The sequence below is a fragment of the Bombina bombina genome, chromosome 6 (genome assembly GCF_027579735.1).
Source record: "Bombina bombina isolate aBomBom1 chromosome 6, aBomBom1.pri, whole genome shotgun sequence".
Taxonomy (NCBI): Eukaryota; Metazoa; Chordata; class Amphibia; order Anura; family Bombinatoridae; genus Bombina; species Bombina bombina.
This window is the reverse complement of record NC_069504.1, coordinates 42,459,098-42,474,227: the sequence shown is the minus strand read 5'-3', so window position 1 is coordinate 42,474,227 and position 15,130 is coordinate 42,459,098. Positions and strand designations below refer to the sequence as shown.

At 35.8% G+C, this 15,130-nt stretch overlaps 1 protein-coding gene across 1 annotated transcript in view; it reads left to right on the top strand.

Moving 5' to 3' along the window:
• The window catches only part of LOC128664316 (collagen alpha-1(VII) chain-like), a 913,939-nt gene that overhangs the window by 230,036 nt on the left and 668,773 nt on the right, over positions 1–15,130 (top strand). The window contains exons 23-28 of the mRNA XM_053719156.1: positions 2,068–2,207; positions 2,561–2,684; positions 4,669–4,812; positions 6,675–6,862; positions 7,912–7,995; positions 9,792–9,809. Of these exons, the coding sequence (XP_053575131.1) occupies positions 2,068–2,207; positions 2,561–2,684; positions 4,669–4,812; positions 6,675–6,862; positions 7,912–7,995; positions 9,792–9,809 (698 nt within the window). The remainder of the gene's footprint in view (positions 1–2,067; positions 2,208–2,560; positions 2,685–4,668; positions 4,813–6,674; positions 6,863–7,911; positions 7,996–9,791; positions 9,810–15,130) is intronic.

Genomic DNA, 15,130 nt, shown 5'->3' with positions numbered 1-15,130 from the left:
AGGGAGCAGATATGTGTATACGTTTTTTAACTTATTTTAATGTGTGTGTCTTCACTTTTAATCGAGAATTAGTAAAAGTTAAGTTTTAATATTACATTTTAACCGAATGTAATATTAAAATGGTTTAAAAAGATAGATAATCCCTTTATTGCCCATTCCCCAGTTTTGCATAACCAACACAGTTATATTAATATACTTTTTACCTCTGTGATTACCTTTTATCTAAGCCTCTGCAAACTGCCCTCTTATTTCAGTTCTTTTGACAGACATCCATTTTAGCCAATCAGATCTGGTTCCCTGGAACTCCACGTGCATGAGCACAGTGTTAACTATATGACACACATAAACTAACACCCTCTAGTGGTGAAAAACTGTCAAAATGCCCTGAGAGAAGAGGTGGCCTTCAAGGGCTTAGAAATTAGTACAGGTATACCCCGCTCATACAGCGTGTTAGGGACCGGAGCCCCGCTGTAAAGTGAAAACCGCCTTAAAGTGAAACTGCGGTTTTAGCTTTCTTTTCAATTGCCAGTGTATTTAAAAACTTGAAAACATGTTTGAACTTATATATATTAAGTGTGCAATAGCACTAAGTTTAGTTTAATACTAGCACAGTACAGTATTCAATAAATACTGTACCTGTAAAATAGTGACATTGACTATAGTAAAATTTGCCAGTCTATAACACTGAGACACAGATTGCACTGAAATGCTGTAAACAGAGTGAACTGTGCATAACAAAATGGTGCCAGTCACTTTTCTCGAAATCTCATGATGATTACAGCACTATTTCAAAATCCTTGGAGGTTGAACTTCAGCTCCACAAAGCGCTGTATTAGTGAATCGCTGTAAAGTGAAGCGCTGTAAAGTGAGGTATACCTGTATATGAACCTCCTAGGTTTAGCTTTCAACTAAGACTACTAAGAAAACAAAGCAAAATTGGTGATAAAAGTAAATTGGAAAATTGTTTAAAATTCCAAACTCTATCTGAATCATGAAAGTTTATTTTGGACTAGACTGTCCCTTTAACTTTTAACTCTCATATTATGGGACCTAATACATTCCCCCCTTATGGTTTCTAAGTGTGACCAAATAGTGCTTCTTACCTCTTTTTTCATTTTCATTACTAAACTCCATGCACTAGGCACTGCCCCCTATAGGCATATTGTTTCTCCTTAGGAGGGATTGGGGTGTTTGTACTCTACCCTTATCTCCCTGACTACTATCAATTCATTTTAACACATTTGTACAAAGCTCTAACATTTGTTTAAAATAATAGGATTTCTAATGCATTCTTTAAATGTAATATTTGATTCAAATGTTTGTAATAATTCAATTTAAATTATACAATATTCAAATTTGAATCAATATATTTGTAATAGTATTTCTAATGTAATATTCAAATTATGCAATATTTGAAATAGAAAAATTTGAATCCATATATTTGTTTCTATTATGTATCAATTTACTAAATTCTCCACCACATGAACTACTGAACTTCTAAATAGTATTTGTTAAATCGAATGTGAATATTCAATCTAATTATGAACATTTGAAAACAAACGTAACATTCTAAAAACAAATTGTTATAGATATTGTTTTTATCGACATTGGATTGTATAAAACAAATGTCCACAGTACTATTCTTTCTTCCAAACGAATTGCAGTTTCAGCACATTCATCCATCCCTAATCATAGTACATAGATAGACACATGCACAATCCTGAGCATATCTCAGTATGATCTCATGAAAAAGAGCTAAATATCAACAGAGCAGAACGAGACAAAAAAAAAAGGTAAATCTAGAAACAGAAGTGAATTGAAAATGTTTTTCTTTTATTTTAATTACCCTCTATCTCAATCAGGAAACGCATTTCGACTTCCATATCTCTTTAATGATAATGTAATTATAATCAGATTGTATTTAGAGTGTTCCTATAGGGCAAATTGTTTTCACTCCCCATAGAGCACTGTTACACAATGTGCCAGTAACATTACAGATATATCTTTGCATTATATTTTGCCTATTAAATGGCTATTAATAGTTTTTTAATCTTTTTAACCCTCTAGTTTGTGCAACGACTAAAGCAGACCTTGTATTTCTTGTGGACGAATCCTCCAGCATTGGGCCAAGCAACTTTCTGAAGGTTAAAGATTTCCTCTACAGAATTGTTTCATATTTTCCCAAAATTGGACCCCAAGGAACACAGGTGAGTTAGAATCTAAGAAAGCTTAGATTTGTTTTTAGTGTTTGCAAAATGTATAGCATTCTTAAAAACATTCTTGCAAAACTGCTGCCATAAAGTGCACCAGGAATGTGCACACTCCTGAGCAAAACCTGTTTAAATTAAAACTGTATACATCCTACTACTAATGTTTACTGGCTGATTTGCTGAGATTTAACAGGAAGTATTTACCTATTTACCATTCAATGAGTATTAGCTGCAAACGCACACCTGACACTGTTGTATTTTCTTCAGTATAAATTCAAACAGCTTTTGCTTCACATTCTTTCAAGAAAAAGGAACAAAAACCAACAGATTAATGTAACATTTTTTTCTAGATTGCCATTGCTCAGTATAGCGAGGAGCCTAGGACTGAATTCCACCTTAATGAGCACAAGGATAGAAACTCTGCGCTGAAAGCCATTAGATCGATGCACTATTATGGCGGCAACACCAAGACAGGTATAATCACTGCTTTACACCCATATTGCCATGCTGTAGATGTTGTGTTAAATGACAGTAAATGTTTATTAATGGCTCTAACTCACACACTCCTTTATTGCATGTTTCAAACAAATGGTCATATAAGTTTCACAACATATCAGTGTTATAGCAATTACTCATTAGGTCACTTGTACCCAGTCGGTTTTGCCAGCCTGATATGTAGTCAAAGGGATCTTTATGAAAGAACAGCATGTCAGCATGTGCACAAGTTTTTCCTTAAACCTGTGTGAAGATAAAATGTAAATTAAAACTAACAGCAGTATTCGTTGTGCACTTCCTACTCTATGGGTGGAAAAGACTTCAAAAAGTTAAAATATAGAATATAGAAAACAAGTTATCAACTTCCTTATACGTTAATTGATTCCTGTTTCAGCCAATGAGATTCTAAGCTTCACTTTTGTTCTTGACAATCCTGACCCCATTAAAAAATAAAAAAATATTCTTTTGTGTGTGTTGCTGCTGGCTTGTAGCAGTTGCACTTAGCTTTTGCTTAACTTTATATAAGTTTAAGCAACAGTCCAGCTGTGCTTTGCTACATCTGAGATTCCCCATAGGAAACTGGGAGTGACAGTTTTCTCTTTACAAACAACCCCATGAATATCAGACAAAATAAAATAAATTTATTTGTGACAATTTATTATTTATTTCTGTGCTCATGTCTACTTCCTACTAAAGGTCATTGGCTGACAGGCTCTTCCTACTAATAATCATAAAAATAAGGAAGTATTTGACTAATACTGCTGTATTAGTTTTACTTTAAATTACATTTTTACTTAATATTGTTATACAAAATATAATACTAATTTGTTAAAGTTACACATAAATATTCAAACCACAATCAGAATTTGTAAAATCACAATCCTACATATGCATGCTTTATTCAGTATAAAACACAAAATAGAAAGTGCAAAGATTAAATATACTTAAACTGAAACTTAAAGGGCAATATCTAAAGTTTAAAGTAATATAAAATACAAAGGACAAATTGAAGAAAGCTTTAGATAAGCCATGAGATGCTAATAGCCTCTCCAGACGAAAAACAAGGTTAAGTGAATGATATCCTCCATAGCATATTAAATCAACTAAAACGTTTGGAGAGGCTGGGGAAACTGCTAGTGACTTGATGTGCTCATTGCTAGTCGAGAATACTTTACAAAATCAAACAAATTGGTCCAATATTTTTCGACCCCTTTAAAAGGGACATAATAATTAAAATTAAATTTTGATTTTAAATAGCATTTCAATTTGCTTCTCTTGTGAAATGAACTAAGTTCTCTTGAAATCATTTGTAGAGCAGCATACCTAGGTAGGTTCAGAACCTCCAGTAAATTGGAATGTTATTAGTTTAGTTTTGTTTTTTAATATATGTTCTATCTGAATTTTTAATTAGTTGCTTTAAGATGCTAAAATAAATAACTGATAAAATGTCCACGTTGTACGTTGTTATAGATATGGATAAAATTTGAACAAGAATTCTTACCCATTTTGAAAAGTTACACACCTTATTTGTTATCAAAACCCTCCTTTGAGGTTGATTTTTCTTTTTTGGAGTCCATGTTTTTATTAGGGATGTACATTCGTGTCCTTTGTTAGAATCCAAATGTGGAAGAAGACGGCTGCTTGTGGCATTCAGCTCTTTTCGGAGACAAATTTCTTCTTGTGAAAGTTCAACACGCTAAGATCAATGCAATTCCAGATCTTAATGTGCTGCACGTTCACAAGAAGAAATCCAGCTGCAAAAAGAGCCGAATGCCATGAGTGGTAGCATTATTCCGCCATCGGATCTTAAATAATTATCCGTATGCACATGCCTAGTTTTTATTGATATAAAATCATGTGCGACGTCTTGGCATTTATAGCTTTTGGCATTATAACATTCCATAAATCACATTGAAGAAGGTCATTGTTCCTGCTGTGTTGTCACATCTCTCTCCATGGCCAGGTCGAGGTATAGGACATGTGATCAAGGAGATGTTTCAAGCCTCCAAAGGAATGAGGCCATCGTCGCCCCGCACACTAGTGCTGATAACTGACGGGAAGTCACAGGACAGCGTTTTACAGCCAGCCAGGGTGGCGCATATGTTAGGTAACTAATTTATTATTATAACTATTGTTAATGACAGCACAACAGAAGAATATAATTATCAGAGGTAGTCACCAAATCAACTCTACTTCTAAACTCATGGAAAATAAAATAGGTATGTGTGCTTACTGCAGAATCTTCATGTCTAATGTTTGTCATTTTCCAGCCCTATGGACCTGAATACATTTTCAGAGAGGAATTTCTAATGCCAGGATCTGGGATTTTAAAGGGACAGAAAAGTCAAAATTAAACATTTATGATTAAGATAGAGTGTTAAATAAATTATAATAAAAAAGCCAATTTAGAAGTAAACAGGATACCCTGTCTGAATCATGAAAACGTAATTTTTGCTTTATTGTCCTTTTAAGTTTGAGCAGATATTTTGCACCAGTTGTTGCTATGGCAATATTTTGTTGCTCCTCTTGTTATTATGTATTGTATTGTATTGGGTACTTGTAAAGCGCCGCTAATCACCCGTAAGGGTCTCAAGGCGCTGCTCATTTTATCGACCTTGAAAGGCTGAGTGGACCTCTCCGGGGATCGAACCTGCAACCCTTGGGTTGCTACAGATCTTAGCCACAGGGCCTTAGCATGCTGAGACAACTAGTTGATAATAAAACACATTTTTCTTTTAAGAGTTTTCCATCTATAGGTCGGTACAAAGCCTTGTACTTGTGCTAAACTGCCCGATATAAAGTCCTGTGCACAAACGGAGGCTTCTCCTCTACTATCTTCCTAAATGGACGTCATAATTACACTTTTAGGATTTAAATAGAGTGTTCAAATGGAACATTTACAATGTATCTCTACAAATACATTTTTCTTCTTTTCTTAATATTATTTACAGAGTAACTGCACCTTTTAATGAGAGCATACTGAGGTAGGCCAAGTAGCAGGGACCTGTTTTGAGCACCGTATGGCATATTCACACTGAGGGGTAGATTTAACAAGCAGCGAATGCTGCAATCTACCCCTGTAGTTTCCTGATTGCTGGAAACAGGAGTTAAGAAGCAGCGGTCATAAGATCGCTGCTCCTTAACTCGTCCACCACCTCTGAGGCGACGGACAGCAATCAGCCCAATTGGATATGATTAGGTTGATTGACACCCCCCTGCTAACTGCCGGATTGGCCGCGAATCTGCAGGGGGCAGCATTGCAAAGAATTTCATTAGATAATGCTTGTGCAATGATAATAAGTGTCTGCTGTTGGCATTTATCGATGTTTGGCCACACAATGATAATTCGGCCCCTGAAACGGAACAATTTACACATCTTTCAAATGTTTTTATGTGGATGATAGTGGTAGTTTTGAAAAGCCTGGGCAATGCTTTCTCAACAACTGCCATAGACATTAATATGTTTCACTGTTAATGATACGTGCCAGGATCCCACTGCTGGTACCAGCTTCTGCACCTCTATCATAATAAGGAATACACTGCAATTGATAATGGTCTGACAGTTGCTAATGCAGTCATTGCACATCCATTGTAACCTAGGCCTAACATGCTTGGCTTACAGTTCCTGGTCATAACTCAGGATTGCAGGTTCTATTTCTATCAGTGCCTTTTATTCTTTTAAAGTCTATACCCTGAGTATGATTAATAACAATATGAACCAGAAGTAGCCAATACATATTATTTTTTAATTGATGCCATACTGGTAATGTCTGAAACAATCTTTTATAATCCAGGAGACCGTGTCTGACCGGTCTCCATTTATGAGCAGTCACCATTTCTGAGGGTGCAGTAGAAGTTACGTCTTCACTGATTGCAACATTATAAATGTTAAATAATTAGTTATGTGAGTTTGTCTAGCGTAAGAGTCTGGAAGCCCAGTCAATATGTTCTATGCCTTCTCTAATTCAGGCATCCGCATGATAGGAGTGGGCGTTGCGGCAGCAGATATGGATGAGCTCAGAAGTATGCTGATGAATCGTAACCTGGAGAACATTTTCTTTGCCAGCACCTTTGATGATTTAACCCTTATTGTACGGGAGTTAATAGAGACCATCTGCACTGAGACTGAACAATTAGCTAAAGCAAAACCAGCAGAGGTGAGCTCACATCACATTTGCCACAGATACATACGTTCTTCTTCTCCTCTGTACAATCTGTGCCCATAGCATAGGTATTCTGGGTCTAAGTAGAACCATATGTCTATAAAAGAGAATGTACATTGTATACCCATGTCAATATTTATACTACAAACACGCTGTTTATTATTACTCACCATTCCTTCTAGTGCATGTCAATATTTATACTACAAACACGCTGTTTATTATTACTCACCATTCCTTCTAGTGCATGTCTACATCCTGTGTCATAGAACTTGTCTTAGATGACTATACTATGTCATATTGGCAAAACTGATGCTCCACTGAACACCTAGTGAGACAATGTTTAGTATAATGTCTAAGCGGATCTGCTATCACTATTTCTCTATTATTAAAATTATTATTTATTAATTTGACTACATTAAAAATGAAGGTCTATAACAAATATACAAAAAAGTAGAGGATTTTGTGTAATGAACAGCAGATTGTTTTTTTTACTTTGTCTATCTCTTTGATCTTACGTGTTTTTTAATTTATATATAAGATTGATAAAAAAATAATAATAAATAATTACCCCATAGAATGATGTTTTTGGCCATATAGGTAACCCAAGATATGAGTCTTAGTAGGGACAAATACAGATTTGGGTTATAATAAGCTATAATAAATAGGTATTATAAATGGCTAAACGTGTAAACTAAACTAGATTGTATTTCATCTCTGTTGATCATTTACCACCTATAGCACTTTGTTAATTCTTTTGGTTCCAGGTTTGTTGTTATCTAAAGTTTATCACAAACATAGATCCCATATTGATGGACAAATGTAATGCAAAGATATGTGATTATGCTGTGTGTAAATACAGTTGTTCGAGCACAATGTCACTATAGCTTTTTCAGTGCCATATATTAGAAACATATAAAGATAGATTTTGACGGCAGATAAGAACCATAGGTCCATCAAGTCTGTCCATTAGTGACCTTTGGCAGTTATGGAATTTGATTCTCTGTTTTTTCTTTGAAACTATTCAATACTCTGTATTTTTTAAGTTCGTTAAAGAGATCGAAGAGGAGGAGATAGAAGATCCAGAAACACCTCCTGCCAAACCAGAGGGACCTTGTGACTGCCCAAAGGTAATATCTGTATTGGCGTTAGCGGTGCTGCCAACAGTATACTGTTCAGAGTTATGCATGAAAATGCCACCAAATATTATAGTTATTCTGTAAATTTGTCTGTAAAGGCCCCTAGTATCCATTTTAGGGGATTTTTGCTTCTCTTTCTAACCTAAGCCAATCCATTGGAAGAGCCACTCCTCACATTGAAAACTGTCATCTACTTGATTTATTATTGATGGTAGTGGCCTTATGTACAGTTCTTACAAATTTGGGCAAAGTTTATATATTTTTAAAAGCCCAGATATCTCATTGCAATTATAAATTTGCAGTTCAAATATCAGCTAAAAATGCTAGTTAAGATTTTTCTTCCTGATAGGTTGGAATCACCAGTTATATATACAGTGTCCTCAGACCACAAATAATTTTTAAAAGCTCATGATAGTGAGTTCTCTAATGAGTTGTACTGTGTAAGGGTGTGAAGATGGTACAAAAGGTGTGTGAAGCTTTCTGATGGGTTTGTATGGGGATTGTTATGCTCATAGGGATGGTTTCTGGTTTTTAGGGGCTGAGGTTCAGAGGTATCTGGCATGTTTGTATCCTGGGCACTAAATGAAGCTGATGAAACTTCCTTCCTTTGAGCTATTTGCCCTTTTAGACATAGTTGAGGACAGGGATATATTACAGAGGTTCTGTGTAAAACTTTATTAGATGGTACAGCAAAAGACAAAGAGCAACAGATTGCCCAGACAAGAATCTCAGAGTCTAGCTGGTTACCGGTACCTCAGGGGCAGGTTGAGACAGGGTTCACTGGGGCAGGCTGATATGGGTTCCGCAGGAGCAGGCTGAGACAGGTACTGCTGGAACCTTTGTTGAAGACTAAACCTAAGTAGGCTGATAGGAGCTCAGGAGAATGCACGTGTCTATGGAAATATATGACAGCAGTGTTTGTACTAATGTATAAAACATTGCTATAAACATTGCTGAAAACTACTGCCAGATGCTAAAGACATGCTCCTGAGATCACCTAGGCTTACTCTTTAACAATGGATACCAAATTGATTGTTTAAAATTTAATTCTCTATCTATATTTTCTATTTACTATCACTTTAAATGAATATTTTTTTTGGCAAATCCTTACTCACGTGGATTAGAGCAAACTCTGCTGTAATATGCCTGCATTCCGCTACCCACTCCAAGCCATACTTATTTTATACGTGAGAATATACTGTTGTTGTTGTTAATTAAAATATATTAAAATTAATCAATATTAAAACAACAATACTATCAAAAAGACTAACAATTCGTTTAGGGTAAATATATCATAAGCTCCATTTCGGTTCATGTCCCCACGGCGTATAACTTGCTGCAGCCACAGTAGTACTGAAACTCTGCTCAGTCAAGTCCCACTCCAGTCCAAACTTATTCCCTTCACTCGTGACTCCATAGTCTTAGCAGCTGCTCCTAAAATAAAAAATAAACTGTGAAAAGCAATTTGTGATTGATTGGAATACGATTTTAAGGTGGTTAAGATATAAATATCTAACTAGATCTGTTTTTATGCTTAATTTAGATTTAAATAAAAAAATGCCTTACTAAGTAAAACTGTGTGAAAAGCTATTCAAGCAAACTCAAAAAAAGCAAAAATTCAGAAACAAATGTCCTCTGATTAAAAGAACACACAAAAAACAAGGTTGGATATTGACATCAAATATTAAAATATTCTTTTTTTATTAACACTTGTATTACCATTGTTCTAATGCAGATTTTTTTATTGCTTTGATAAATGAGTAATATCCTGTAATTATCATTTTCAGGGACAAAAAGGACAAAAGGTAAGCGTTACTTATTTCATTATGAAAATGTATAGTATGTTTTCTATGTCGCTTCTGTAGCAACTCTTATTTTTCTGAAAAAATGTTTTCCTCAAGAGCTTTTTTTAAATCTCTACAGTCTCTTGTCCAAGATATATGTATCTGGATATAAAACCTAATTTTCTCATTGTTGCATCAAAACTAGGGATGGGCGAATGTGCAAATTTTCGAATTTCTTATGTAGAACGAATGTTATTACCGAAATTCGAATTCTAAATTCGAATGTCGATAAGAACGAATATTCTTAAAAATTCGAAAATCGAATGTTATTTACAGTTTTCGAATGTCACTTTCGAATTCGAATGTTTATAATTATATCGAATGTCTACATTCGAAATTCAAATTTTTCGAATTCGAATATAAATTCGAATTTTTCGAATTCGAATATAAATTCGAATTTTTCGAATTTGAATATTGCATAATTCGAATATTACATTTAAAAGCATTAGAAATACTATTACAATCTAAATTCGAATTTTTCGAATTCGAATACACGTATTGCATAATTAGAATATTACATTTAAAGAAAAAGCATTAGAAATACTATTACAATCTAAATTCGAATTTTTCGAATTCGAATAGTGCATAATTAGAATATTACATTTAAAGAAAAAGCATTAGAAATACTATTACAATCTAAATTCGAATTTTTCGAATTCGAATATTGCATAATTCGAATATTACATTTAAAGAAAAGGCATTAGAAATACTATTACAATCTAAATTCGAATTTTTCGAATTCGAATATTGCATAATTCGAATATTACATTTAAAGAAAAAGCATTAGAAATACTATTACAATCTAAATTCGAATTTTTCGAATTCGAATACACGTATTGCATAATTCGAATATTACATTTAAAGAAAAAGCATTAGAAATACTATTACAATCTAAATTCGAATTTTTCGAATTCGAATAGTGCATCATTCGAATATTACATTTAAAGAAAAAGCATTAGAAATACTATTACAATCTAAATTCGAATTTTTCGAATTCGAATATTGCATAATTCGAATATTACATTTAAAGAAAAAGCATTAGAAATACTATTACAATCTAAATTCGAATTTTTTTAATTCGAATATTGCATAATTCGAATATTACATTTAAAGAAAAAGCATTAGTAATACTATTACAATCTAAATTCGAATTTTTCGAATTCGAATATACGTATTGCATAATTCGAATATTACATTTAAAGAAAAAGCATTAGAAATACTATTACAATCTAAATTCGAATTTTTCGAATTCGAATACACGTATTGCATAATTCGAATATTACATTTAAAGAAAAAGCATTAGAAATACTATTACAATCTAAATTCAAATTTTTCGAATTCGAATATTGCATAATTCGAATATTACATTTAAAGAAAAAGCATTAGAAATACTATTACAATCTAAATTCGAATTTTTCGAATTCGAATATTGCATAATTCGAATATTACATTTAAAGAAAAAGCATTAGAAATACTATTACAATCTAAATTCGAATTTTTCGAATTCGAATATTTTCAAATGTAATCGTAAAATTCGAAACCGAATATTCGAAAATCGAATGTAAGAATGTTATGTAAACATTCGAAATTCGATTCGAACGAACGAATGTGTTAAAATTCGTGCCGTTTTTCGAATGTTGCGAAACATTCGCCCATCCCTAATCAAAACACGATATTTTAAATAGTAAGTTTTAACATTTTTTTAATGGAAGATCAGTTGGTTAAAGGGACAGTCTAGACCAAAATAAACTTTTATGATTCAGATAGAGAATATAATTACATTTTTATTTCCAATTTACTTTTATCACCAATTTTGCTTTGTTCTCGTGGTATTCTTAGTTGAAAGCTAAACCTAAAAGGTTCATATGCTAATTTCTAAGCCCTTCAAGGTTGCCTCTTAGCTCAGGGCATTTTGACAGTTTTTCACCACTAGAGGGTGTTAGTTCATGTGTGTCATATAGATAACACTGTGCTCATGCACGTAGAGTTCAGGTGAGCCAGCTCTGATTGGCTAAAATGGATGTCTGTCAAAATAACTGAAATAAGGGGGCAGTTTATAGAGGCTTAGATACAAGGTAATCACAGAGGTAAAAAGTGTATTTATATAACTGTGTTGGTTGTGCAAAACTAGGGAATGGGTAATAAAGGGATTATCTATCTTTTTAAACAATAACATTTCTGGTGTAGACTTACTGCTAGACAGACCTAATGCTAGATAAACTAACTGCTAGGCAGACTTACTGGTAGACAGACCTACTGCTAGATAGACTTATTGCTAGACATACCTACTGCTAGACAGACCTAATGCTAGACAGACCTAATGCTAGACAGACCTAATGCTAGACAGACCTACTGCTAGATAGACCTAATGCTAGACAGACTTACTGGTAGACAGACTTACTGGTAGACAGACTTACTGGTAAACAGACTTACTGGTAGACAGACCTACTGCTAGATAGACTTATTGCTAGACAAACCTACTGCTAGGCAGACCTAATGTTAGGCAGACCTAATGTTAGACAGACCTACTGGTAGACAGACCTACTGCTAGATAGACTTACTGCTAGACAGACCTAATGCTAGACCGATTTACTGCTAGACAGACTTACTGGTAGACATACCCACTGCTAGATAGACTTACTGGTAGACAGACCTACTGGTAGACAGACCTAATTCTAGAGAGACATAATGCTAGAGAGACCTACTGCTAAACAGACCTACTGCTAAACAGACCTACTGCTAGACAGACCTACTGCTAGACAGACTTACTGCTAGATAGACCTACTGCTAGATAGACCTACTGCTAGATAGACTTACTGCTAGACAGACCTACTGCTAGATAGACTTACTGCTAGACAGACCTACTGCTAGATAGATTTATTGCTAGACAGACCTAATGCTAGACAGACTATGTAGGTCTGTCTAGCATTAGATCTGTCTAGCAGTAGGTCTGTCTAGAAGTAGGTCTGTCTAGAAGTAGCTCTCTCTAGCAGTAGCTTTGTCTAGCGTTAGGTCTGTCTAGCATTAGTTCTGTCTAGCATTAGGTCTGTCTAGCAGTAGGTCTGTCTAGCAGTAAGTCTGTCTAGCAGTAAGTCTGTCTAGCAGTAAGTCTGTCTAGCAGTAAGTCTGTCTATCAGTAGGTCTGTCTATCAGTAGGTCTGTCTATCAGTAGGTCTGTCTATCAGTAGGTCTGTCTAGCATTAGGTCTGTCTAGCATTAGGTCTGTCTAGCATTAAGTCTGTCTAGCAGTAGGTCTGTCTAGCATTAAGTCTGTCTAGCAGTAGGTCTGTCTAGCAGTAGGTCTGTCTAGCATTAGGTCTGTCTAGCAGTAGGTCTGTCTAGCAGTAGATCTGTGGAACATTATCAGACAGACAATAAGAATTTGATCCCTGGGATTCTTTGTACATTTTGATGGATTTCCTGATAATTTCAACAAACTTTTTAATGTAAAAAATATTTTAGCTTGCTGTTCTGCTGCCCCAATTAATGCACAATTGAGTTTCAATTTTCAAGCATTATGTCTACCTAGCATTAGGTCTGTCTACCAGTAGTTCTGTCTATCATTAGGTCTGTCTAGCAGTATGTCTGTCTAGCAGTAAAACTGTCTAGCAGTAAGTCTCTCTAGCAGTAGGTCTGTCTATCAGTAGGTTCTGTCTAGCTGTAAGTCTGTCTAGCATTAGGTCTGTCTAGCATTAGGTCTGCCTATCAGTAGGTCTGTCTAGCAGTAAGTCTGTCTAGCAGTAGGTCTGTCTAGCAGTAGGTCAGTCTAGCAGTAGGTCTGTCTAGCAGTAGGTCTGTCTAGCATTAGTTCTGTCTAGCAGTAGGTCAGTCTAGCAGTAGGTCTGTCTAGCAGTAAGTCTGTCTAGCAGTAAGTCTGTCTAGCAGTAGGTCTGTCTAGCAGTAGGTCTGTCTAGCAGTAGCTCTGTCTAGCAGTAGGTCTGTCTAGCAGTAGGTCAGTCTAGCAGTAGCTCTGTCTAGCAGTAGCTCTGTCTAGCAGTAGGTCTGTCTAGCAGTAGGTCAGTCTAGCAGTAGCTCTGTCTAGCAGTAGGTCTGTCTAGCAGTAGGTCAGTCTAGCAGTAGCTCTGTCTAGCAGTAGCTCTGTCTAGCAGTAGGTCTGTCTAGCAGTAGGTCAGTCTAGCATTAGTTCTGTCTAGCAGTAGGTCAGTCTAGCAGTAGGTCAGTCTAGCAGTAGTTCAGTCTAGCAGTAGGTCAGTCTAGCAGTAGGTCAGTCTAGCATTAGTTCTGTCTAGCAGTAGGTCAGTCTAGCATTAGTTCTGTCTAGCAGTAGGTCAGTCTAGCATTAGTTCTGTCTAGCAGTAGGTCAGTCTAGCATTAGTTCTGTCTAGCAGTAGGTCAGTCTAGCATTAGTTCTGTCTAGCAGTAGGTCTGTCTAGCAGTAGGTCTGTCTAGCAGTAGGTCAGTATAGCAGTAGATCTGTCTAGCATTAGTTCTGTCTAGCAGTAGGTCAGTCTAGTAGTAGATCTGTCTAGCAGTAGATCTGTCTAGCATTAGGTCTGTCTAGCAGTAGGTCTGTCTAGCATTAGTTCTGTCTAACATTAGGTCTGTCTAGCAGTAGGTCTGTCTAGCATTAGGTCTGTCTAGCAGTAGGTCTGTCTAGCAGTAGTTCTGTCTAGCAGTAGGTCTGTCTAGCATTAGGTCTGTCTAGCAGTAGGTCTGTCTAGCAGTAGTTCTGTCTAGCAGTAGGTCTGTCTAGCAGTAGTTCTGTCTAGCAGTAGGTCTGTCTAACATTAGGTCTGTCTAGCAGTAGGTCTGTCTAGCATTAGTTCTGTCTAGCAGTAGGTCAGTCTAGCATTAGTTCTGTCTAGCAGTAGCTCTGTCTAGCATTAGTTCTGTCTAGCAGTAGGTCTGTCTAGCAGTAGGTCTGTCTAGCAGTAGGTCTGTCTAGCATTAGATCTGTCTAGCATTAGATCTGTCTAGCAGTAGGTCTGTCTAGCATTAGATCTGTCTAGCAGTAGGTCTGTCTAGCAGTAGGTCTGTCTAGCAGTAAGTCTGTCTATCAGTAGGTCTGTCTAGCAGTAGGTCTGTCTAGCATTAGATCTGTCTAGCATTAGTTCTGTCTAGCATTAGTTCTGTCTAGCATTAGTTCTGTCTAGCAGTAGTTCTGTCTAGCAGTAGGTCTGTCTAGCAGTAGCTCTGTCTAGCATTAGGTCTATCTAGCAGTAAGTCTGTCTAGCAGTAGCTCTCTCTAGCATTAGGTCTGTCTAGCAGTAGCTCTGTCTAGCAGTAAGTCTGTCTAGCAGTAGCTCTCTCTAGCAGTAGCT